This window comes from Thermobia domestica, chromosome 11, assembly GCF_964235325.1.
Source record: "Thermobia domestica chromosome 11, izTheDome1.hap1.1, whole genome shotgun sequence".
Lineage (NCBI taxonomy): Eukaryota > Metazoa > Arthropoda > Insecta > Zygentoma > Lepismatidae > Thermobia > Thermobia domestica.
In genome coordinates this window covers 58,591,364-58,619,130 of record NC_137464.1, presented here as the reverse complement: position 1 = coordinate 58,619,130, position 27,767 = coordinate 58,591,364, and the positions used below count along the sequence as shown (strand labels likewise).

At 33.8% G+C, this 27,767-nt stretch overlaps 1 protein-coding gene, 1 long non-coding RNA gene and 1 other non-coding gene across 4 annotated transcripts in view; 2 read left to right on the top strand and 1 right to left on the bottom strand.

The window, feature by feature from the left end:
• Nucleotides 1-27,767, bottom strand: part of LOC145664097 (uncharacterized) — a 285,281-nt gene that overhangs the window by 239,879 nt on the left and 17,635 nt on the right. The window lies entirely within an intron of this gene.
• The window catches only part of LOC145664095 (uncharacterized), a 59,052-nt gene continuing 31,677 nt past the window's right edge, over nucleotides 393-27,767 (top strand). Inside the window, exons 1-6 of one of the 2 annotated variants that reach the window (XM_081730444.1) lie at nucleotides 393-499; nucleotides 2,139-2,162; nucleotides 15,239-15,262; nucleotides 21,351-21,571; nucleotides 22,537-22,660; nucleotides 27,014-27,175. In XM_081730444.1, coding sequence (XP_081586570.1) covers nucleotides 439-499; nucleotides 2,139-2,162; nucleotides 15,239-15,262; nucleotides 21,351-21,571; nucleotides 22,537-22,660; nucleotides 27,014-27,175 — 616 coding nt within the window. In that variant the 5' untranslated portion in view covers nucleotides 393-438. Of the gene's footprint in view, nucleotides 500-2,138; nucleotides 2,163-11,041; nucleotides 11,178-15,238; nucleotides 15,263-21,350; nucleotides 21,572-22,536; nucleotides 22,661-27,013; nucleotides 27,176-27,767 lie in introns of those variants that run through there. The other variant, XM_081730445.1, reaches the window with a different exon arrangement.
• TRNAR-CCG (transfer RNA arginine (anticodon CCG)) lies at nucleotides 17,997-18,068 on the top strand. The gene has a single exon. It is a non-coding gene; the product is annotated as a tRNA-Arg (tRNA).

Below are 27,767 nucleotides of genomic sequence, written 5' to 3'. Positions count from 1 at the left end.
AGCACCAAGATATATATATATATATATAAGCATTTGACATAATTAAGTTTATCCTAGGAATTTTCAAGCAAGGTTTCAGAAACTCACCTTATGACAAGTCATAAAGAAAATTAATTTGTTTTACAAAAACGTGTTTTATTTTATCAGAACTTTTCCTGTTATTCAAAAACAAAACAAGTATTTTATACTGAGTCTTGATAAAGTTCCTTTAGTAATACATGGGCAACATGTGTGATTACGATGGACAACATTACTTTAAAAGCGAAATAAAGTACTTTACAAGAGAAATAGATAAGTAAACGTTATCAGGTAACAGGTTTTTTATTACCATTGATAATTTGAGGTCAGTACATACAGGAAGAAACCACATGGTTTTACAGTATTTGTTGATTTATAAAGAAAATTTGTTTCTGCTTTAAAAGCCTGAGAAAGACTAGAATGTTCCTGGTAGATATACTTAATATAGTGTTACTAATAACAGTGAATCTAATAGTGTGTGGTATGTCCTTTTATATTGAAATGTTGTTTACTTTAAGTAAAATTTTATTAAAAGTACGTGAAAAATTTTGAATCTTTTATGCGAAAAGTTTAAACATTGAATAAGAAAACGAAACCGTTATTGTAATTTTGAAAAGTAAAGCAACCACTTACGTTGGTGATGAAACTAAAACAATTCTTTCTTCCTCCAATGTTCAGAAACAAGTTTTAGGTGATAGTGCGTCCTATATCCAGAAATATTGTAGGATATTTTATCATGCAGGTAAGATGGAGTGGTTTTATGAAAAGGGCGGTGTTACTACAAAAGTAAATGAGGTTATACGGCGTATTACACACCTAATACAGTTTGCTTACAAAATGGTGATACTTAGAATTCTGTATTTCCTTCGTCTCCAAAATAGTGTAAACTTTACTTATTCTGTGTATAATTTGTATTAACTAAGTGGGATGATGCAATAACAATACTAATACCAAAATCATTGCTCTACGAAATACTGTCAAAAGAATCTGAGTAATTACCAACAAATATATCTAGTAACATAAACACGTAATTAAAATGTTGAAAATAAATTATCTTTTTTATACTTCCACTTTCTTACTGTAATTGTTTCAAAATTGGCAATTATCGTGAACACTGAAAAGCTTGATCTTTCTCTAACTTTCTTACGGTGGAATATCACTGGAATTACAGTCTTCAGTTTATATTATAAGACATTTACACTCTATTTTGAGCAGTAACTAAGTTGCAATGGAATGTTTATACACTTCTATTCCTTTTAATCAAGAAGTCTCCAATATCTTTTTTATCCCGCACGGAGATTACACTAATCATTGAAATTAAAATAAAAAATATTAATATTTTTTTTTTACAAATTTGAATTAAAATTATACTAACAAGATATTGCACAACATGTTTTAAATAAAATTACGTGCTGGTTTCGATATTGTATGAGTACCATTATCAGGGACATTAGACATATGCTGTATATGATATGAAAAAAAAAATTATGTCGAAACGATCATATAACTGTAATTCAGGTTGTGTTGTCGTCTTGACAATATCATTTCAGCAAGTGTATAAAATTATTTTCATAAAGTCTAATAATAATAATAATAATAATAATAATAATAATAATAATAATAATAATAATAATAATAATAATAATAATAATAATAATAATAATAATAAAGTTACATCAAAAAGCCAAGTCCAAGTTATTTTTCCTTCCCTATTTATTTCACGAACGAAACTAACATAATCATTCTAGGGAAAGATAATTTCAAAGTACTCCTCTTTCACAAACTACCTTACACTCATTCTACATCTAGAACACTCAATAATAAAAATGTAACCGCATTCTGAATGCAAAAAACAATATATTTTTGAAGAGATTGAGATTTAATTTGTCTTCATTTGTTTGTGCCTATGGAAAAGCAGACACCTGCATTCACTTATATCAGTGGAATGAAACCTGTCTCCACACAGCTGCGGAAAAGACTTGTAGCGTCTACTGAAACCAACATGTCTCGGAAATGAAACCCTTCGCACTGCCTTCTTATTTTGTGTACGATCCTGAACGTAAATATTGGTGTATTCTTAGTTATTAAAAATGTCTAAATTTTCTTATTTTTATTTTCAGAGCCTACTTGGACTGGATTACGGAGTAAGTACTACTTAGTTTCCTTGCTTTATAGAACTGACTATTCGTATGGAACAGTGGTTATCTGTACTTTAAGATTCCCTAGTATCTTTGTTAGGTAGCTTTAAATATCATTCTGATCGAAATATGTAGTTAAATCGTTTTACTTTAAAACCTTGATTTTCAATATTACTCGGCTTTAAATCTTATATTCAATATGGTACTTTGGTTCAAATTTATTTTCTATATCTACAATAAACAAATAATTGATTACGAAACAAAGAATTGTACGAAACAAATAATTGATTAAAAGATTGTGATCTTGGGGCTACAAATATTGTAAACAGCCCCTAAATCAAGTTTTCATATTTTCTACGGAATACACTTAAAAAGAGGTTTGGTCAGATTGACCCAAAAAAATGCTGATGACCAAATCGTTTGGTCAATATAGTGCCAACCAAACGTTTGGTTACCAGCACGAAATCATTTGGTTACGATTTGTTTGGTTGCAAGAACCTAATATTTGGTTACCAGTACCAAATATGCATTTGGTAATTTTGACCAAATAATGACCAAATAAGTAGCATTTGGTTGGGAATACCAAAAATTTGGTTAAAATAATCCAAATTTGGTTCTTGGAACTAAATAATTTGGTTGTAAACATACTAAACCTGCATTTACTGAATTTGGCCAAAACATTTGGTAGAAATTACCAAATACTGTTGATATAGGTACTAAACTGAAAATAATAGTCAAAAGTCAAGAGAACTTTTTTCTAACCAATATCGTCACAAAGCAAGGAATTCTTAAACATACAAATGGAAAGTTAGTACATGTGTAAATATTACTTGTAGGCGGGATGAAAATATACATCCCGTAATAACTTTTTAAAGGTTTAAACCATTTTTTAAAGTATAAACAAGGAAACTTTAAAACAAAAAGTCACCAATCGTGTGCACTTTATGGTATGTTTCCACTTACCATCTGCGTTAAATAATTACCACCGGCAAAAGCCCTAACGGAACTTCCACAAAATGAAATGAAATCTTTCAGGTTTACGTCCCACACTTATGCCATGGAGGCTAAAGGAGATGGTGATGATAAGAAACGAATGATATGGTGGAATGAAGAAAGTGGGAGGAAACGGGATAACCCCGATGAAACCCAAGCACACGGTGTTTGTCTACCACAACGTTCATTTGACGCGAGATGGGAGGGAACCAGAGACCTCATGCATCAGAGGTGAACGCTCTACCACTGTACCACGGCGACTCCTCTCCACAAAATAATTCGTTTCATGTACTATGTTTGTGCACTTTATGTTAAAGGTGACGGGTGATTAATGGAAAGGGTTGATTGCAACAAAAAATGGTAGAATGTAAATGTTTGAGGAAACGGGAGAACCTCGAGAAAACTTACGGACATGATAATGTTCGCCACAATCTCTCGTGGGAGGAAAGAATTGGGATTTTTTAACAGTTACTTCTGATGGCTTCCTTGAATTTTACCTATGCCGAGTGAAATATTTTCATGTCGCCCAGTCAAATCTTTTAGAGGCCAGTAAAAAGTAAATTATATTTCTTCATATATTTCTTCAATAATTGTTTCGAGTGGTGTCCCAAACGTAAACTTATACGCTTTTATTAACATATTTCTAAGGAAATATCGATCTCATAGGTAAGAATTCCCATATTTTAATTCCATATGAAAAATTCTTCAAAAGTATGCTTCATATTTCGAATGACATTAAGTACTCCCCCAAATCCATCGACGGCTCCGGAGTCGGTAATGTAACTTAGCTGTTCTTAACTATCTCGTTTATATGAATAGCCACCGTCGCTGACGCGTCCGTTCCCTACGGACGCACACCGTTGCTAACCCTCGGGCACCTCTGCAACGCTCCTGTCCTGACTCGATTAGATAGCATTAGTGCTTTCTAGTGGCCACCTAGCACATGTTGGTTCGTGTTTTATGCACCATAGTTTCTATACCACACATGCACACTCATTTATATCCATGACTACATTACAGTTAAAAATAACGAATGGTAACCACTACCAAGTGGTCCAGAGTCAATACCAAGTGATCTGGGGAAGAAAGTAAACAATACTCCTTATTTCTTCCGTATATTTTGGGTTTTGTGCATCTATAAACTGTGAATGCACCAGTTTATTTTGCAAACTTCTAGTGTTAGTGTCACTTTATTTACCCCTTTCCGAAAGTTTCTAGTGGAAGAATAGGAAAAGAACCAACCCCGCCGCTATAATTTTGCTCCCTGCCCTAGCGTCGTCAATATAACTTGCTCGCTTCATCTGTATGCCAAATTTACGACCACTAAAATAACCAATACACATTACATTACAATAAAGTAATATATACGAAAAAGTAAGCTTACCTCGATTTACATATTTTGTTTGTCACTAACATAGCTCAAAACACTGATAGTTTAAATAAAGATTACCCAGAAGTAAAATCGATACACGTGACTTTGTAAATAAACATTTTGATCAGAAAAACCAAATCTTTACCAAATCACTTAAGATTTGTTTGGCATAACCAAATTAATCAACCAAATTTTCTGACCAAAAAATATAGTGTTCATGACCAAACATGTTTGGTATAAATGTTTGTTTAAACTAACCAAATAAAGTGACCAAATGCTCTGAACAAACAAATTTGGAATTCCTGACCAAGCCATTTTGTTTCAGTGTAAGCACATCCTAGTGAGTTAAGTGATAGTTTGGGTTTGGCTATACTATATGGAGTTCTCCAGATATAAGGCCTACAAGAAATTTTTTGTTGAAATATTTCGAATCTTTTGGGCCAGTAATTAGTTTTTTTGGATCACAGGTCACAAAATTCTTAAACGGTTCCTAAATCAAGTTTTCGTATTTTCTAAGGAATAAGCATATCCTACTGAATTAAGTGATAGTTTGGGTTTGGATATACTGTATGGAGTTCTCCGGACATTAGGCGTACAAGAAAATCTTTGATTGAAACATACAAGGGTCATTGTAAAAGTCATGGCAACTAATTTATTTCTCGAAAATATTAAAGAATTAAAAAAGTTCTGAAATAAGCAAATGGAAGGTTAGTTCATATGTAAACATTACATGGAGGGAGATGGATGAACAAACAGACCACCATAAAGATATAGCACAAGAAAAAAGACGAACATTTTTTTTGTTATTTTTTTAATTTCGAAAACTAGTATATTTTTAATGTATTCGCTGATAATATAGCTATTTGGTCCTAACAAAATCTATGATTAAATCATAATTGTATATTAAAATTAAAACTGTGATTGTGATGTGATTCTGACTGGACAAACATTTGAATTCTCTTCTGGCCTATTTTTGCATCAAGTCGCGTAAAAATACAACTATAACCATGAAATAATTATATGTATGTAATATTACAATTATCTATGTGTAATGCTGAGCAGATGGGGGTTCAAGCTCTGAAGATGATCGAATACTACAAACCACTACGTCTATGTAGTGTTGTATAGGTATTATTCTGCACCCGAAAGGACGATAAGTAATTCTAACATATTTTCATCTATATTTTCAGAAAAAAATTATAGAACTACATTACTTTTACAAGAGATGGAATACTACAGATGAAGTGTAAGATTGCATTTTCATGCTACGTCAATCATTTCTCTTTTAAGCAAGTATAATTTTATTGAGAAAGTGGAGTCATGAAGTTTGGGGGTCCGAACCGAGTGAACCACCCCCGTGGGTGTGCCCTTGGTGCTGAGCATAATTACATGGCAGCTCGAGGAATATCGTAGATAATTATATAAGTTGAACGGATTGTTTGATCCCAATATCAAAATTTGCACAATTTCTTATTATTGTAATCTGTCATGGCCATAATTTTTGAAAATAGCATACTACACAAACTTTTCTGTTTATTAAATGTCCAATTTTTGGCCAAAAAAACATCGAGACTACATTCAAGAAAGGTATGTGTACAATGGGTTCAAATTCTTCAAATTAAGATCCTTTGAAGTCAATTTACAATTGTCAACGTGGGTTTGGTAAGCCTCTTTGAACTCCCAAACTGGAATCTCTTTATGGTACTGTCTCGAAGCAGTTTACACCGTCCCAGAATAGTGTTCTTTCAAGCATTGTTTCATCCAGTGGAAAAGGAAGAAGTCAAGTTGAGCCAGAACAGGACTGTATGGAGACTGAGGCAACGTTGCCACGTTGCGCCAAGAATTGTATCACAGGTTATCACATTGTTCAAAACATCAAGCACTAACTCACACGCTCGAACAATTCGTGGCAAATCGACACACGGGTTTCCTTCTAATATCGAGGCAAAAACTTTGGAACCATTTTGGTACGGTTATGCCCTGTATCATAAGTGAAACGAATGATCAATACGAGTGAATGGTAGTGAAATAACACTTTAAGTACTCTCCCACTAGAATTGAACATAGAGCCACGTGAACGAAAGGCACACCCGCTAAGAATTGCGCTCGTGGAGAGGACTAGCAAAGCAATATGTACATTCATGTCCAAAATTGATTGTCGCATATCTATAACAGTCTTCTTGTAAGAATATAATTTGATAATGATGTTGCAGGGCACTTTTAATACTGATACTATGTGTATAATCGGGAAATGTATATTTGTGGTAAATTTCATAAGAAAATAGTTATAAATACGAAAATTAGAATGAGTAAAACAAAATCTTGCTAAATGGAGAAGAAAGTTTTATTTTCGTTATATTGTTCTTATTTACTGCTCTTTTGACATGAAATTTGCCAGATACATGTCTTTCCCGATTATAAACATACTAAAATTATAAGAAATACCGGGCGAATTCGTCATAAATTATATTTCTAGAACAATATATTTATAGACACGCGACAATAATTTTGGACATGAGTAAACATAGTGTCGTCCACAAAGTCCTTTCCCAGAACCATGAAGTATGAATGCATCTTGTTCAAAAACAAAGTGCGATTCTTTGACTTATTCATAGAGTCATAAGGGAGCTTAATTAATGAAAGTGAATCATTGTGAATGAAGGGATGGAATTACAATATAGGAGGAAACAAGAAAATTCACAAAAAACTCATGAACACAACGTTATCCATCACAAACTAATATTATCTGGGAACGAACCAGACTTCTCGCGGCCAGAAATGAGCACTCAACCATCATGTCCCCTTGTATCAGAATGAATAATCAAGATAAAAAATACATTTTTACATTCGTTTACTTTTCCTTTTTTCTTTCTTGTTCTTGATTTTGTTAATAGTCACACCCTCACACTTTCTAGTATATAATGAGACAATCTTACAGCAAATCCAGTACTAACTCTCAGTTCATTTGGTTGATGTGGATTTTAATTTTCAGCACCAAGATAAATGAAGTGTGGATCTTAAATTTAGTATAGGATCCGAAACATATGAGCTACCACCGCAAAACGTAAAGAGCTCAATACAATGCATATAGTGTAGGATATAAGTTGTGTCATCATTTGAGGTGCTGAAATTGGCCCGCCACTTGTCGCCAAAATTCACCAAATTTTGACCACCGTTAGTGCTACGTTAGTGCTGTTTTCTGCCACAAAAATTTTCGTTAGTGCTGCTAAACTTCAGGAATTAGAGCAAAACCAAAACGGGTCCGGCCAACTTCACGCAGCCCGCCACTTACTACCAAACTTCACCAAATTTCGTCCATCGTTAGTGCTATGTTAGTGCTGTTTTCTGCCGTAAAAGTTTCGTTAGTGCTGTTAAGCTTCACAAATTAGAGCAACTTCAAAATGGGCCCGGCCAAACTTCACCAAATTTTCACCACCGTTAGTGCTACGTTAGTGCTGTTTTCTGCCACAAAAATTTTCGCTAGTGCTGCTAAACTTATAAAATTAGAGCATCTTCAAAATGGCTTCAGCGTGAAGTTGGCCTGCCACTTGTCGCCAAAATTCACCAAATTTTGACCAGCGTTAGTGCTACGTTAGTGCTGTTTTCTGCCGTAAAAAGTTTCGTTAGTGCTGCTAAACTTCACGAATTAGAGCAAAACCAAAACAGGTCCGGCCAACTTCACGCAGCTCGCCACTTACTACCAAACTTCACCAAATTTTGAGCATCGTTAGTGCTACGTTAGTGCTGTTTTCTGCCATAAACATTTTCGTAAGTGCTGTTAAACTTCACGAATTAGAACAACTTCAAAATGGACCCGGTCAACTTCACGCAGCCCGCCACTAGTCGCCAAACTTCACCAAATTTTCACCACCGTTAGTGCTATGTTAGTGCTGTTTTCTGCCGTAAAAAGTTTCGTTAGTGCTGCTAAACTTCACGAATTAGAGAAAAATCAAAACGGGTCCGGCCACCTTCAATCAGCTTGCCACTTACTACCAAACTTCACCAAATTTCGTCCATCATTAGTGCTACGTTAGTGCTGTTTTCTGCCGTAAAAAGTTTCGTTAGTGCTGTTAAAGTTCACGAATTAGAGCAATTTCAAAATGGCCCGGCCAACTTCACGCAGCCCGCCACTAGTCGCCAAACTTCACCAAATTTTGAGCATCGTTAGTGCTATGTTAGTGCTGTTTTCTGCCATAAACATTTGCGTTAGTGCTGCTAAACTTCAAGAATTAGAGCATCATCAAAATGGCTTCAGCGTGAAGTTGGTCCGCCATTTCTCAAAAAAATTCACCAAATTTTGACCAGCGTTAGTGCCACGTTAGTGCTGTTTTCTTCCGTAAAAATTTCGTTACTGCTGTTAAACTTCACGAATTAGAACAACTTCAAAATGGGTCCAGCCAACTTCATGCAGTTCACCACTTGTTACCAATTTTCAGCAAATTTCGTCCATCGTTAGAGCTACGTTTATACTGTTCTCTGCCATAAAAATTAGGTTAGTGCTGTTAAACTTTACGAATTAGAGCAACTTTAAAATGGGCCCGGGCAACATCAAGCAACCTGCCACTTGTCGCTGAACTTCATCAAATTTCGTCCATCGTTAGTGCTACGTTAGTGCTGTTTTCTTCCGTAAAAATTTTGTTAGTGCTGTTAAACGTCACGAATTAGAACAACTTGAAAATGAGTCCAGCCAACTCCACGCAGCCCACCACTTGTTACCGATCTTTAGCAAATTTCGTCCGTCGTTAGTGCTACGTTAGTACTGTTTTCTGCCATAAAAATTTCGTTGATACCGTTAAACTTTACGAATTAGAATCAACTTCAAAATGGGTCCAGCCAACTACACACAGCCCACTACTTGTCGCCAAACTTCCCCATATATAGACCAGGGTTGGTGACACGTTAGTGCCGTTTTCTGCCATAAAAAAACTTGCGTTAGTGCTGCTAAACTTCAAGAATAACGGCATCCTCAAAATGGCGTCAGCGTGAAGTTGGCCGGACCCGTTCTGATTTTACTCTAATTCGTGAAGTTTTACAGCACTAACGAAAATTCTTATGGCAGAAAAGAGCTCTAACGTAGCAGTAACGATGGTCAAAACTTGCTTAAGTTTGGCGGCAAGTGGTGGGCTGCGTAAAGTTGGCCGGACGCATCTTGAAGTTGTTCTAATTCGTGAAGTTTAGGACCACTAACAAAAATTTATACGACAGAAAACAGCACTAACGTAGGACTAACGCTCGTCACACTTTGTGAGTTTTTCAACAAGTGGCGGGCCAATTTCACGCTGAAGCCATTTTAAAGATGCTCTCATTCTTGAAGTTTAACAACACTAACAAAACTTTTATGGCAGAAAACAGCACAAACTTAGCACTAACGATGGTCAAAATTTGGTGAAGTTTGGTGACAAGTGTCGGGTTGCCTGAAGTTGGTCGTACCCATTTGGTTGGTCTATTTCGTGTAGTTTAGCCGCACTAACGGAAATCTTTACGACAGAAAACAGCACTAACGTAGCACTAACGCTCATCAAAATTTGGTGAGTTTTTTTCACAAGTGGCGGAGCAATTTCACGCTGATGTCATTTTAAAGATGCTCTCATTCTTGAAGTTTAGCAGCACTAACGAACATTTTCATGTAAGGAAACAGCACTAACGAGGCAATTTCACTAACGAGGCATTCTAGGGCAGAAAACAGCATTAACGTAGCGCTAACGATGGACGAAATTTAGTGACTTTTTCGATAAGTAGTGCACAAACTTCACGCTGAAGCCATTTTGATGATGCTCTAATTCTTGAAGTTTGACAGCACTAACGATTTTTTGTCAGAAAACAGCACTAACGTAGCACTAACGATGGACCAAATTTGGTGAATTTTGGCGACAAGTGGCAGCCTAACTTCACGCTGAAGCCATTTTGAAGATGCTCTAATTCTTGAAGTTTAACATCACTAACGAGATTTTTACGGCAGAAAACAGCACTAACCTAGCACTAAGGATGGATGAAATTTGGATGAAGGTTGGTAGTAAGTGGCGGGCTGCTTGAAGTTGGCCGGACCCGTTTTGGTTTTGCTCTAATTCGTGAAGTTTAGCAGCACTGACGAAAATTTTTACGGCAGAAAACAGCACTAACGTAGCACTAACGCTGGTCAAAATATGGTGAATTTTGGCGACAAGTGGCGGGCCAACTTCACGCACCTCATCATTTGACATATTTAAGCTTATCCCATGAATTGTCAAGCAAGGTTTCAGAAACCCAGCTGATGGCAAGTCACAAAGAAAATTGATTTGTTTTACAAAAACGCTTTTTCCTTTTATCAGAACTTTTCCTGTTATTTAAAAACAAAACATGTATTCTATACTAAGTCATGATAAAGTTTCCTCATTAGTACATCGGTAAAAAGAGTGATTACGATGTGCAGTATCGCTTAAAAAAGAAAATAAAAGATTCTGTAAGAGAAAACGGTTAAATAAACGTTGAATAACAGTTTTATTTATCACTGATAATTTGAGGTCAGTGCACAGAGCAAGAAACCACATGGTTCTACAGTATTTGTTGGTTTGTAAAGAAAATTTATTTCTGTTTTAAGTGCCTGAAAAAGAATAGAATGTTCCGGGTTGTTATAGTTAATACAGTGTTATTAGTAACAGTGAATCTAGTACTGTGTGGTATGTCTTTTTATATTGAAATGTTGTTTAATATAAGTAAAATTTTATTAAAAGTTCATAGCAAATTATATATCTTTATGCGAAAAGTTTAAATATTGAAGGAAGAAACGGAATCGTTATTGTAATTTTTAAAACAAGGCGAACATTTACGTCCGCGATGAAACTAAAACAATCATTTCTTCCTCCAATGTTCAGGTATGAGTTTTAGGTTATAGTGCCTCATATGTTCAGAAGTATTGTAGGATATCTTAACATGCAGGTAAGGTGGAGTGTTTCAATGAAAAGAACAGTGATACTAAGAAAGTGAATAAGGTATACTGGAGTATATAACGTGTACCAGGGCATTTTTTAAGCTATCACTCTGTATCCAAATGGATACCCAGGCCCAGCACTTGGATACCCAGGCCCACCAGTTTGGATACCCAGTGTACTTCATAAATCTTTAAATTACTGGAAGAGTACTTGAACAATAAATTACTTGAATTACTGTAAATTTAAAATTACTCCAATATATTTTGGTTTTGTGACTATATGTATTACCTTGTATTCTGTGGATAAGTATAAAATTGGAGAGCTTCATTCTTGAAATTTCAGATATTCCTCTGTTCTTCGTTTCGCATACTCATTTGTCTACCTCCAGATGATAGCACTTTCATTCTACTCTAATGCAGAGAAAATTAATAGACCAACTAAAATAGTAGAAAGATTGAAGCCGAATTCTCACAGTAACGGTCTAAATGACGTTTGGCTGATATACCTTTTGAATAGTCTCTGAGAGAAAATAACAGAAGAAAACAACTTGCTTTTTGTATATTTAATTTTTTTGTAACACAATTTTTAATATCTTTAGCTTAAAACATTGTTTTCGTTCGTTACAATTAAGACATTATTTCCAGTGGCGGCTTTAGCGGGTAGGTCGGGTAGGCACGGGAATACTCAAAAATTTTGATAAATATATAAACGCTAAAAGATACAATAAAGAGTAAATATATTTTCCAGTATTTATATTAATGGTAGATAATTATTTAACAAAATAACATCAACCACTATTGCAAAAATAATTTCCTACTGTCATTAATCAATGAAATGTGTATATGTATCCATAAGCGAGGGAGTAGGCCTACCCAAAATGAAAATCCTAAAGCCGGGCTGATTATTTCTGATAAAATATTGTGAATAGAACTTTTACACTTTTTGGAACACTGCCTTACGACGATAGCCAATTGTGTTTCTGACGTGTCTTCGATCAAAAATGGCGAGATGTACAGCAAGAAAGAGCTGCTGGTTCAGAGTTTCGACGCCGATGGCTTTCTAGTGAAAATCTCTCACGCCGAATGCATAATGTAGCTAAGTGAAGTCAAAGCCAGGCTTGTTGGCTGTCATCTATACGGTAGGTCCACGTGTTAGAACATATTTGAGGCTAAGCTAACCTTTCTCTTGAAGAGGAGGCTATGGTAAATAGGAAGGAACTAGAGCGACCGAATTAGTTAGGCTTATCATGTTTGTTTTCTTTTGCAGCTTGTATGTTTTCTGGGGACAATTGAATATCGAGTTTCCTAGAATCAATTTCCGCTTTATTCAGAAGAAGCTATCACAGACGATTTTTCCTTTAAAGTCACATTGCTTTTTATACTTTACCACCACATGATTGTTACACATATCCTACCATCACACCGATCTGCTGTGCACTATATTGCTGATATTCATTTGATGCGAAGGATATTAACTTACAAACTTTGATAAAACTACTTTTGACTTTTTACTTAGATTGGGTTGTATTGAGAGCATTGATTATACATACATAACTTTGTGTCGTTATTTTAGAGACCTGTTGAGATTAGCTTTCAGCTATTCCTGAGCTACACTTGTGCATTCGTAATTTGATTCGCTTTCCAGAGATTCCCAATTCTCATTATCGCCCAATTCCAGCCTTCTCAAAGATTGTTCTCTTTAACCTAACCTGGTTTATCCTGGTCTAACATTTCCCGGCAACCAAACATTTCGTGTCTGTTATGAGCAATATTGGTAATTGAGATTTCTTCGGGCACATTTTCTGACATAATTAATAGATGGCACAAACATATAAGAAACATATATATCCATTAAGTACAAAGCGCTATTTTTAACAATTTTTAACTCTCTTTGTTGTAGAGTTACCTTGAGTGGTGGATTTACTCCTGAGAGGGCCTGAACTTCTCCAAAATTTTAGGATTTCTATAGAAAACGAATCAAATGTTACTCATAAACCTTCAAACCCTCCCCCTAAATTCTGGGAATTCTAAACATGAAGTATTCCTAAGAGAAGCCCCTACCAAAATATTTTCTAAATCTGTCGCTGGTTACTTTTGTGTCCATCTCCTTATTCCCTAATACTCAGATATTAGGAGCTCTAATACTCAGATTATATATCACTGTCTATTTTTCCGTTTCTCTTTAGCTTCTTAAATATTGCCAGAAATGTTTCCTTTTCTTTGGCAATTTTACGATCAGTGAGATGCTACAAAATGATTGAAAGTTTGCGATGGTTAAATTGCTAAAAAGAATCCTTTATGTCACAAAGCGTAACAAATTGTAAACTTTTCTCACGTTCTGTAGCGTTTGAATTTTGTTATAGTGTCAAGGGCCCTTTTTGTCCCTGGATACCCAGTAGCGATTTCTTAAAAAATGCACTGACGTGTACTCACCTAATATATAATTTGATTAAAACAAAAGTTACAAAATGGTGATACTTAGTAATCTGTATTTTCTTCGTCTCCATATAGTGTAAATTTTTAGTCGTTTTGTGTACAATTTGTATTAACAAAATGGTATGATGCAATTATAATATTAATACCAAGATCATTGCTCATTATAAAATGCTGACAAAATAATTTGATTAATTGGTAAATCAATTAATATACTTAGTAATATAAACATGTAATTGAAATATTAAAAATAAATATTCTTTTTTATACTTTCTTACTGTAATTGTTTCAAAATAGGCAATTATCGTTAATTCTGAAAAGCCTGTACCTTCTTCTCACTTAATTACAATGGAATAGCACTGGAATTACAGTCTTCAAATTAAAAGATAATTACACTTCTATTTTGAACACTAACTAAATGTCAGTGGAATACTTATTCAGTTATGTTCTCTTAAATCAAGAAGTCTCAAACATCTTTGTTATTCAGTACGGAAATTACATTATTTATTGAATTTAAAATAATCATATTAATAATTTTTATATAAATTTGAATAAAAAATATACAAGTACTATCAAAGTATTGGACAACACTTTTTAAACTAAAGTTAAGGGATCGTTTCGATATTTATGAGTATCATTATCAGGAACATTGGACACATGTTGTGTATGATCAAGAAACTGTCATATAAATATAATTTAGGTTCTGTGTTGCCATTACAATATCAATAAGCAAGTGTTCAAAATAATTTACAGGGAGTCAAACCATGTTCTAATAATAATAATAATAATAATAATAATAATAATAATAATAATAATAATAATAATAATAATAATAATAATAATGTCACAAAAAAGACCAACCTTAAGGTACTTTTTTACTCCTCGTTTATTTTACAATCGAAATTAACACATTTTTCAGAGAAGAGAAACTCCAATGTGCTCTCTGGTTCTTCGTTAGTTATTTCACAAACGAAACTAACTCAATCAGTCTAGAGAAAAGTAAAACCAAGGTTCTTTCCTCTCCTTATTTCACAAACGAAGTTAACACTCATTCTGCATCTAGAACACTCAATGAGAAAATTGAGCAGCATCCTAAATTCAGAAAAAAATATATTTGTAAAGAGATTCAGACTTACTGTAATTTGTCTTCATTTGTTTGTGCCTACGGAAAAGAAAATAGAAACATGCATTCTCTTATATTAATGGAATGAAACCTGTCTCCACACAGTTGTGGAAAACACTTGTAGATTCTACAGAAACCAGCATAAATGAATCACTTTTCATTGTTTTCTTTCTCTTGTGTACATTCGGAACGTAAATTTTAGTGTATCCTTGTTAATTTATAATGTCCTCAGTTTCTTTTTTTTTAATTTTCAGAGCCCACTTGGATTGGATTACGGGGTAAGTACTATTTCGTTTCTTTGCTTTAATGAACTGAGTATTCTTATGGAACAGTGGTTAACTTCACTTTAAGATTGTCTATTATCTTTGTTAGGTTGCTTAAATATCATCCTAATTAAAATATGTAATTAATTCGTTTTACTTTAGTCTCCTGAAGTTCCGCGGTAGCTCAGTGGTAGAGCGTTCACCTCTGATGCATGGGGTCCTTGGTTCGATCCCAGCTCGTGCCAAATGAGCTTTGTAACGGACAAACACCGTGTGCGTGGGCTTTCTCGGGGTTCTCTCCTTTCCTTACACTTTCTTCATTCCACCATCTCATTCATTTCTCATTTTCACCGTCTCCTTTAGCCTAATCGGCATAAGCATGGAACGTAAAACTTAAATTAAACCTCTGAGATTTAAAGATTTAAAATCCTGAGTTTCCATATTAACTTGGTTTTATTTATATTCGGTTTATTAGGTTCAAATTTATTGTTTATATCTACAATAAAATATAAAAGTTAAAGTACACTTCAAATTAGTTTTTTAGTATTTGCTGCGAAAATCTAAGGAGAAAACGGAAGTAAGATTAGCGACAAGAGGATCGATGAAGAGGCATTCGGATGACATTTTTGTATAAATGGCGTATTAATGATGCGAGTTTGCATAAATTATACAGCCACAAAAAATATAAATGTTTTGTGCACCGGACCTAGGGTACGGAATCGATTTATTTTGTTACACAGAATTAAATTTCAAAACCCCAGGACGATTGACCGTACCAAATTTTTTATGGGCAAAAAATTTGAGCGTTTTTGGATATGGAGAACATACGTTTTTCGCCCATAAAAATTGGTACGGTCAATTGTCCTGAAATTTTGAAACTTGGATTCTGTGTAACAAAATCTACCGAATTCACATCCTGGGATCCACTGCATAGAACATTTTTTGGTCTTTTTTGTATTGTTGTATAACGTATATCCTTCCTATCCAAAATCACTCAAGTTTTCCACCCATAACAAAACATTGTCACGGTCAGTTTTATTGTTAGGCTAATTAATCATCCCATATATTCAAAAAATAATTGTATATTTGAATCAAAATGTGATATCTTTTTCCATAAAAACGAGTACTTTTATATATACCAAATAATACCAATATTGTGAATGTTCTCTTTGAGATTGTACAAAGGGTGTCAACAGTGAACTGAATAATTAATATGTGAAGAGTACAATAGTAAAAGAAGAAATTGATTCAATTACTTCACTATCCTTCAAAGTATTTCTCTCCATACACAATACAGTTTTAATATTGTAATTCATTATCCTTAAAAGTATTTCTTTCTGTGAACAATCAACATTCGGTATTGTAGAGTATTTCATTACCCTTCAAAGGATATTGTTCTAGGTGCAATGAGCTTTCAGTAATGTTGAGAGAGTATTTCGTTCTTCATCAAAGTATTTGCTATCAAAATACAATGCACTTTTAGTGTTGTTGACCATGTGCTTCACAATTCTTTAAAATACCTTCTCACTAAAGATCATAAGTGCAATCCATTTTTGGTGTTGTTGAAGTATTTCTCTATGAATATAATGCACTTTCGGTATTGTTGGTCGTACACTTCATTACCCCTCAAAGTATTTTGCTTTTAGAACAATTTTCTCTTGATGTGGCTGATTATCTTGATTTTCTTGACTTTGGTTTTCTTGATGTGGTAATACAATTTGATTTTCTTGACTTTGTATCAGTGTTTAAGCTTCTATCTTGAATTTTGCACATTCTGCAGGAAGATGACAATGTTTGTTTGAATTTCCTAAATTATAGTAAATCTTAGCATTTTAGCAATTATTTTGACTTTGATGTGAAATGAAATCCTAAACGTTCCACGATTATATTCTTTAGACTAAATGTAAAGTTGAAGAATGAAAATGAATAATTATAAAATATTTTTTTTGAAAGGAGAATATGAGAGAAAGTATGAGAACCTCGAGAAAACTAATGAAAATGTGACACCATGAACACATATACCCATAAGTATAAATGCTCCTAGCCCACATAGTGGCGGCAAAACAATACATCTTATCACTATATCATATGGCTTATGACTGAACTAGAATCTTCGTGCACTATAAGTGAGTTTTCTGTCGCTGAAATATCACTGCTTTTTATTTTAGTTTTGAAACTAATGAGTATGTTATAGGTATTTCAGTACTGCAAAAGTTTTCTGATCGAGCAAGGTCAGGAATATGAAATGATGCATTATCAAATATTTAAATTATCTGAGACATGGTGTGTAAGGAATAATGCTTATAGATTATTATTTATGCAACGCGTACAGTACGGTAATTAGTATTCTCTTAGCTCATACATACTGTTTTGAACTTTAGTGAATAATATATATATATATATATAATAAAAAAGCACAGAAAATATTTGGAAAGTAAAGCAGATAATATTCCCAAAATGTTATTACTTGAACTCATAATTATTTTTAAGAACTTTCATATTTTGTAGGTATTTCAGTGCCCAACAATTATGAAATCAGAATCTGCGCACCCAAGTTTATGGGTCATAAGGAAAGGTTTGGAACAGGATTTTATACACATTGCCTGGCAAATTCTCTTCATTTTTTTATTCAACATTATTTTTAAGTTTAACACTGAAACGCAAGAAAATGACAATTAGCGAAGAACTTTATCAAAGAGACACAAGGTACTAGTTTCATACATAATTGCTGATTACGTATATCCTTAGGGGCGCGGTGGCTCAGTGGTAGAGCGTTCACCTCCGGTGCTTGAGGTCCCTGGTTCGATCCCAGCTCGCGCCATGTGGACTTTGTGGTGGACAAATACCGTGCTCGTGGGTGATCTCGGGGTTCTCCCGTTTCCTCCCACTTACTTCATTTCACTCATCTCTCATCATCACCGTCTCCTTTAGCCTAACCGGCATAACCGTGGGATGTAAAGCTTAAAGATTTCATTTTTTACGTATATCCTTGACACACTCATCAAAATTTTCCGTTTTCTAGAAATCCTTTTTGTTAATTAGACCTAATTATGACAAGATTTGAATTCATCAACAGCACTGCGTAATATCATTATCAAAGTTTTGAAAAGTTTAATTGGAGAGCACAGTGGCTCAGCGGTAGAGGGCTTACCTTTGATGTGTGAGGTTCTTGGTTAAATAAACAACCAAGTAAGTTTGTTGTGGACCGAGTCCTTGAATTATCTCGTGTCACTTCCGTTTCCTCCCCGTTCTCATTTCGCTAACTGTTCCATCATCATTCATCTGTGTCCCTTAGCTCAAATAGCGTAATTGTGGGATGTTAAACTGAGAGATTTCATTTTACTTCATTTTCATTTGGAAATGTTTAAGAAACAACGTAGGTAGAATGAATCGAATGCCAAAAACGCGCTTCTTATATTAGACATCATAATTTTAACATTGTTTTCTAACGCTACATCCATGCTATTATGCCTTGCAGTGTAATGAAGATGCATAATAATGTTACCTCTTGTTAATTTCACAATACGTTTATTCTGTCACATGTTACAACTGAGAATTAACATTATCATTTATGTTTAGAAACAACTGGTTACAGAATGTTTCCTTACTTTTGAAAACATTTATCGATGATGACATTGTACAAAATATACTCTGTATATTGCAACATTTACATTTTTAACGTATATACTGCATGGTGTCGGCAATTCTATTATAATTAAGGGCACAATATTATGTTTCCTTTTTGTAAATTCTAAACCTCTGTTCCACAATAAACGAATAACTTTTCAATATCGGGTATAATATACTGGATGTCCCAGGAGGTAGTGGTAATACTTTGGAAAATGGTAGTATGAGCAACTATAAGCAGTAAAGTTCATACGAGCATGGATCCGATTTTGAAGGATAACTGAGATGTGAACAGAAAAGACTACGTTCTCACCAGGATCAATGTTCTTCATGTTTTGAAAATAAATAATTTATCGAAGTAGTGTTTGTGTATGGGTTTAGTAATAGAAGTGGTCACTTGGCTGTTGAAGAACACAGGAGGCGGTTTCCACTAGGTGGGACACCAAATAAAGCAGTGATTACTAATACGTTTCGTGCATTGAAAGAACATGGAACAGTTCCCAGTGTTAAAGTGACCTTCGAATGCAGTGTGGGAGAAGAAGAGTAAATTATTGCAATGGTGCAATGAAGTTCAACCACAAATAACAGACAAATGTCAACCTGTAGGGGTATTGCAAATACCCCTGTGTGGCGGACAATTTGTATCCATTGCACCACTAATCGGTGCAGCACTTGCATCCTGCTGATTACACTTCCTGCCTTCAATTATGTCACTGTTTACTCCACAATGCAGCACAAGTGCCACACATATTATTCACTGATTAGTTGACCATTATCTGTGCTAGTGTGAATAATAGCTATAGATACACTTGCCCTCGGAAATCCCTAATGCAACACTCGTTACTGGATACTAAGACAGATTTTCCATGAACGTTTGGTAGCATGGTTGGCGATATTCTTATTGGACCCTTATCCTTCATGAACGCATGAAAACACAGCGATACCTTCTTCTCTTACAAACGGTGTGGAAAACAGTAAATAAGTCAAACTAGTATTATGAGCAGTGTCAGCATTTCAAAGCAGGAAGAACATCCACCAAAAACTATATGGAACAGGAAGAACATTTACAGAATAACCCAAAGTCGCTCGAACATTAAAGTGGTTATTATTATTATTATTGTTATTCATTATGAATACGTCACACATGGTAAGATCGTTATCATATTACTTAGAAGCAATGAGACATTTGAAGAAGGCCATGATGAAAAGTGGTCCGGAAGTTTGGAAAAATAGAACATGGGTGCAGCAACATGGCAATTTCCTAACCATTCAACCTTCCTCATTAGGAAACAGTATGATTGTTGTATCTCAACCACTCCTCTTGACTGATTTGGCACCTACAAACATTTCTTCTATATCTCAATTTGAAACTCATCCTGAAAGATCGCCGCTTCCAATCCATAGACGAGATAACAATAAGATCTTCAGGCTATTCAAAAAAAAAAAAAAACGTGGGTTCCAGCATGAGTTTTCAACAGGGGAAGACGCACTAGGAACGATGTATTAAAAGTGAAGTGAACTATTTGAAGAAGATAAATCTAAATAACTCTCACAACCGGTTAAGTATAATTTATGTTTAGGAAGTTCGGTTTCTCTTGGATAGATATCCTATGTTGAGAAGAGTCAGCTTTATAAGAGTAAACTAGCCAGACAGGTTTCAACAATGGAATGGTTAAACAAACGAAACAAATAATGAGTGGAACAAGCAAATGTTAGACACGGTCCGACTATGATAGAAAGGAATAAGCGTAAAACAAGTAACTCTTACTTTAGCCTTTATATTAAAATTAAATGATTAGTGCAAAGTTTTGGTAATGCAAACACATCATTAGCATCCAATAAAAAGTGAAAAAGTATTTCTTTTAGATTTCTATACATTTAGAAACAAAAATTTAATTACCTAACAGACTTATATTAGTCAATTTAAATCCAACTTTAAGTTCAGGACGTTTATAAGGTTATTATGTTTACATGTAAGAAAACATGTTCAGAAATTTTAGAGATCATTCTTAATAATAATGCTTTGGTATTATGTGTGTCATACTTATTATATTCACAGTATTAAACTATTTTTTGCTAAGAGAAGTAGGTAGAAAGCAAGTTAAATAAAAATCGGTTTTAATTCTTCCAGAATTAGTAACACCACTAGAAAATATGAGTTTTTCAATTGAACTTTTCATTGTTTTGGATCAAATGGATACTCACGTTTTACACCCTTCTGGCATTGTTCCCAGATACAAAATATATTTCAATCTCTAATGTGCAAATTAGCTATGCTAGGTAACAAAGATTTTTTCTCTAGCTCAAGACAGCAATAAAATTCACGTTGAGACAAGTTCATTAGGTAATTAGTTTAAATTACTTTATCTTTAGTACCAAGAACTTCTCGTTAAACGCTTTAGCCAAGAATGAATTTCCACTATAATGGGTTTCATTGTCAATAATTACAGAAAATTAATAATTATTTATATCGTAGCAACATTTTCTGCAACATGCAATCCCGAGAATCCATCTGCTGAGTGCTTTTTTGCTATACCACGCACAAGAGAAGAAGCAGAGATATCAAGAGAGTGGGTCATTCCTGACTCCCGACTCGATGACGGAGACTACCTAGGGAATCCAGTCACACTGCCTAATGATAACAGATTTGCTGTACTTCTAGATAATAATGGATACGTCTGTGGTGTACAGATAGGAGTAAGTAATGCTGTAATCTAATATACATCATTTGTGTTGTTATTAATAACATACTAATCTTTATAATCACATATTTAGCCAACTAAATAACTGTATAATTGATAAAACAATAAGTTAGTCATATAATGGCAACCCTAATTCAATTAAGGTTATTGTGAATCACTTTTAAATGACCCAGTATATTCTCTCTCAATTTTCTCTTTAACTTTTGCGAATGTTTCTTTCACATCATTGGGTTATAGGGGGAAGTTTGTACTATTATTCTCTTAATGTTTATACTGACAGTGAGATAATTCAATTCGAATGAAGGGATATGTACATTTAGATTGCAAACAGACTTAACATATAACTGAGACGAAATATGAGTCAGATAGTAGTATTTGAGTTGGTTTCATGCTTATGGAAACACCGCAGCCTGCCTGAAAGGGAAAAAGTTTCATATTTAGGGTGTAACATTAGGATGCAAGATAGAATCGAAAATTTTAGTATACAGCTATGATATTACAAAACATTATTACTCTGTGAACTACATATACTAGAATTATTGAAACTATATTTTTGGACAGACTATTGGAGTTAATAAGTACTTCTGATCGTGATAGTCTTTCCAGAGTACAATTTTGACATTAATAAGATTAATTTCGTTAGTGATATGTAGTTATTCTCATAGAAAATTTAAGATTTTTGTGGACTTCAATAAACCATTAAATACACCAAAATTAACACTTTCATGACGATTGTGTAAGCTCTGTCATGTTGCAGAATGTTTCCATGTAATGTTATTGCCTGCTTACTTGCTTGTGACTGCAAACATTTGCAACTTGCTAGTAGTAAGCCAAAGAATGTCGAAACAAAAGCTTTTTTACTTTGTTTGTCTGGACTACATTTGCGCTTTATAAACATATACAAATCTTGAAATATCTGTCCAAAAAAATGCAACTAAGAATTATTTTCTATTTGAAAAGATTCCAGTGAATGAAGTTAAAATTGAGAAGAATCCATATCCTTTCGAGCGGCATTCAATCTTCCAGAGAGTTAATCGGTATGGAGAGGACATTTACCTTACAACTATATACACTGTTAATCCCGGTAAGTTTCTTATTCTCGCAATTTTCCTGTATCAAAAATAATGTTTAAGTTATTGGGAATTAACTTAAATTTTGTACGTATAGAGGCAATTTTAATATTAGACTCAAATACATTCATCTTCATTCACCGACAGTATTTCGCGTTAATGAAGGCAATCCGATAGTATTACCTCGTCTTTCAAGCGTCTCGTCATGTGAGTAAATCAATAATTTATGAATGCAATAGGAACATATTCGTGAAAAGTATTTCTAGTTTCAAGCAAATATTCGAGTATGTTGACTTAATCTTTAAGCAGGAAGATAAAGTGCCACAGAATTAACATTGAGATGTACTGGATTGGAGCTACCTCAAAAGACGGTTTGAATGGTCAAGTAACTAAGACATATCATCATCTTCTTCTTTCCGGTCAGCAATCTTCGGGTTGGTTAAATACAGCTTTCCACTCTTCCGTATCCTTAGTCACATTTTTCCTTTGCATGTAGCTTTTCTTTGCTACGTCTCTTATTATTTGGTCTGTATATTTCATTCACGGTTTTCCCTAGACATTTGCCTCTTTATCCTTTAGCCACTTTATCCATTGCTCTGTCTCACAATATGTCTTATTATCCTAGATTTTACTTTCTAAATATTCTCCAGTATAGTCCTTTTTTCGTACCATTTCCAATATTTCTTTCATTTAAAACCTTATCCATCCATTTAATTTTCAACATTCTGAAGCATTAGATTTCGAAGGATTCTGTTATCCGCTTTTCTCCTCTTCTAGAGTGCATGGCTTACGTATACACAATTCTACACTGCACACACAAATTTTAAATAACCTGTTCTTTAATTTTATGATATAATGTTCCCAGTTTAAAGCTTTTGCTTTTCTTTGATTCCACACATTGTTTCAGCTATTCTAGATTTCACATCTTGTTTGTATCTATTGTGAGCTTGTTGTTTTACTACGTAAATAAAAGAATTCATATTTCTCTTTCATCATAGCAAATATAAATGTTTATTTGGTGAACTATCTAATAAATACACCAACACGAAATAATTGTATAGATTTTATATGAATTTAAATAATTTTATATTATAATATTTTTAAATGTTTTAATTTAGTTTTATATGTCTAAATGTGGAGATAAGTGACACATGATAGTTTGTTATATCTTTTCTAACTATTTAATTATGTCTAATTATGTTCTAATCATCATCATTCAATTAATTCATGCTAATTACTCACTCGGAGAGGGAGACACTGGTTCGATTCCCAGTGGGAGTTCACGTGGTTCGGATTCCAATTTAAACTGTAAGTCTATGTCTCATACGACCTCGGTATTAAGAGAGAAGCTGAACTCCAATTATACCTGTCTAATTTATTTTTCTTTAAACATGCAGGAGTATACATAAACTTAATATTCTCGCTTTGTAAATGATTTTCTTACTTCAAATATTTTTCAGTAGTTCTTGTTCTGTCTATGGACCCTCTAGCACATTCCTGTTCTGCCTAATCTTCTAAAAGAAAAAAAAGGATATTCCAATTTCAGGGAATTTAACAGTAGTTATTTTCTCGACAATTTTAGTTGCTTTCTAAGCCCTTGATTTTCGTATATCATATCATACAACTTTAATTGTATTTTAAAAAGGGAATAGTACTCGTAGAAATTTCAAATTTTCCATTGGCTACAAACTAACTCGTTAGAATTTTACTTTCCGAAAAAGTAAACAAATAGTGTTTTGTGATTGGCTGGGAGCATGGACTCATTCTATATTGGTGTATTTAGGATGAGAGCATGGCATCTTATCCAATCGATGTATTTAATTTGAAGTGCTGTAGAAAACGATACGAATATATATGTATATATGTTATTATTGAACTGCGAATTTGTGAACATTGAAAACTCAAGTATTTAATGTAAAAAAAGCTTATCGATTTATTTTATATCGTTTTAAAGTTAGACCTACTTACTCTAATGGAACAAACACAATGTTTATTGGAGGTAATGTCTCAAACCATTCTGAGAATTCTTTTACCATTAGAGAGTATGTTTTCCTCAAAGACAAAGCACTATATATTATAGTGCTTGAATTCCACAAAACTGAACTGAGTTTTTATATGCCTACAGCACCTTACTGTGCTTATACTAATAAATGTTTATTAGATCGTGGGCAGTGATCGATAGAAAATCATACAGTAAAAGAATTTACGTCCGTAGCTGATTATGTAATATGCAATGCAATCTGTTAGGTAATATTATTAAAATTTATAAAACTGTATTACAATTATTTATAAAACTTCAAATTTTGTACGTGGAAGTATTGACTGAATTGCCTTAATATCTAAAATTAGTTTTCTTTTTTTTTCAAACATACAGAATATCTTATTTTCATTTTGCATAAATTTACCACCTAATTCACGTTTCTGCGGGGAATATGTTGGCAACTATGTCGCTGGTTAGTTGCACGCTGGCAAGTAGAAGCATCACACCTCCAAACGTTTTCGAATCTCAGAATCTATGAAGTATTGTTACTGCAAATTACTGGATTTTATTGATTTTTTCCCTATTTAGGGTTGACAGAAGAACATTTATGCAAGCATATGTATGTTTAGTATCCATCGTGTGCGACAGTTGAAACGAAAATATCAGAAGAAATATCTAGTATCTGTTGTACCACTTTGAGAAGCTAGATATCCATTAGTTGTCTTCAGTACATAGTCCATCCCGTCTGCCGGTCTAGTGGTTAGCGTATTCGCCTAAGGTGCACATGGTGCCAGGTTCGATTTCTAGTGAGAGAGCATAAACATAAATTCACATTCACTTCCATTAACTATCCGTGTTCTTTAGCCTACATAGCATAATCGTGCAATATTAAACTAAAAATTGCATTTCTTTTCATTTCATTTCATTTCAATACGTAATATCTTGAAAAGAATCATCCGGGAAAGCAAGAAAACTAGATAAAATATCTTCCAAATCAGCTAACCAAATTGAGTTAGTTTCATTAACGAAAGTATATTACACGAGAGGTGTATGTATTTTGTGTAGAAAGTCTATAAACGCTATGTGAGATTATATATATTTAAAGTTTCACTAATATAGTTACGTTACTACATTACATTTATATTTTTCTTCTTAACTATTAAGATTTCTTCATTTACGTGTGCTTAAGTGACGTAATCTCACCTTTCTAACTACTATTAGAAGTAAAACTAAATAATGTTGTTGCCAAATTAAAAATAAAAAAAAATCCGATGAGGGAGCATTAGAGATAGTAAATAACTACACTGAATTATTATATCTAACGCAATTCCCAAATACACATCTCCTTACTTATATTTGTAATTTGTTTCCATGAATCTGTTATCACAAACATCCGTGAAGTCGTAACGAGCCAGAAGACATCGCGTAAATATACTCATGCTAAATTAATGGTGGTATGTGATTACCAATTCAATTTTAGGGACGCTGAAATTATATAAGGAAATCAAGGGACTCTGAAAGCAACTGTAAATGTGGTGAATATAATTACCATTGAGTTTCTTTGAAATCTAAACATTCTTTGTGTGAAGATTAGGCAGGAAAGGAATTCCTGTTCTGCCTAATCATAATAGTTATTCTACCAGTATTAGTACTGTAGGTCATTTGCTGCAACTGAGAAGTATCCATACTCCACGGTCATCCGCTAACCTTTTCGTTTTTAGTACGATTTCTTTCTGTTTTGATATCGTTCATTAATTGTAGTCTTATTCGCCGCTCCCTCTCATTCCAGCCACCATACCCTCTAGAATGACCCTCATGATGCAGTTCCTTAGCCAATGTCCCAACCAGTTCTTCTAATCCTTCTTAATAATCTCTAAAATTGTTCTTTTCTCCCCCACAATTCCTAACACCCTCTTACTCGTTTTCCGCTCGACCAAGTAAATTCTCTTCATTCTTCTGCACGCCCACATTTCGAAAGCTTCTAGTAGTTTTTCATCATTTTTGAATAATGTCCATGTTTCTGACCCATACAGAACAATAATCCACACCAAGCATTTTATGAGACTTTTCTCAATTCCATATTCAAGATCCCACAGAATAGTATTTTCTTCTTCCTAAATTCTTCTTTCGCCATTCGTATTGTTTTTCTAACATTTATTTGGATCCCACATTCTATTTGCCTAAAGATAAGATTTAAAAAAAGTGTGCTACAAAGAACTAAAGGATCATTAGGCAGAACAGGAAGACACCTTTCTGGATTATTACGATATGATAGGTAACAATTGAATTACATAGTTAACTTTATACAGCTAAAGCTAGTTCATGACAGTAGGTTTTTCATCTTTAAATAATGGTAACTCTCTTCTAATTGCATTATTTTGTAAAGATATAATTGCTGATGGTGGCAGATCTGCCGATGACTTTGAAGCACAAGGTACAGGAACAGGATTATACATTCAAATGGGTACTTCTTCAGACGTAACTAGAGTGGACTTTCCCCCTGATGGAGATTCTTTGTGGACTGAAGAGAAATGCATTGCAAGAATGGGTAAGCAAATATTAAAACATAATAATCATCCCTTTCTACACATATCAATACATAAAATTTTTAGATACTTGCGATACTATGTAAATTTATATTGAGAATTATTTCTTTTTTCTTTTCATAAAATATTTCAAAACAGGTTATTATCCACAGATGGTGCTGTTCCAAAATAAATAATCTTTAATTGATCTTGAGTTTCATAATGTATATACACTTTTTTGTTTTCTGTATGCACTTAATTTGTTCATGTAACAACACTACATAATCCTATTGTAGACAACAGCCTTCTTCCAAAACGTATTTTGTAAATGATCTTTTTTCCAAACAGTATCATTTTAATCGACTAGCAAACCGTCTAAAATTACAGCCACCATAATAACTAATGAACTCATAATTTTACCCTACTAAACATAGAAAAATGAAATGAAATCTTTAAGTTTTACGTCCCACTAGGATGCCGGTTAGACTAAAGGAGACGGTGATTATGAAAAATGAATGAAATGGTGGAATGAAGAAAGTGGGAAGAAACGGGAGAACCCCGAGGAAACCCACGAGTATGGTGTTTGTCCACCACAAAGCTACTAAACATAGATCT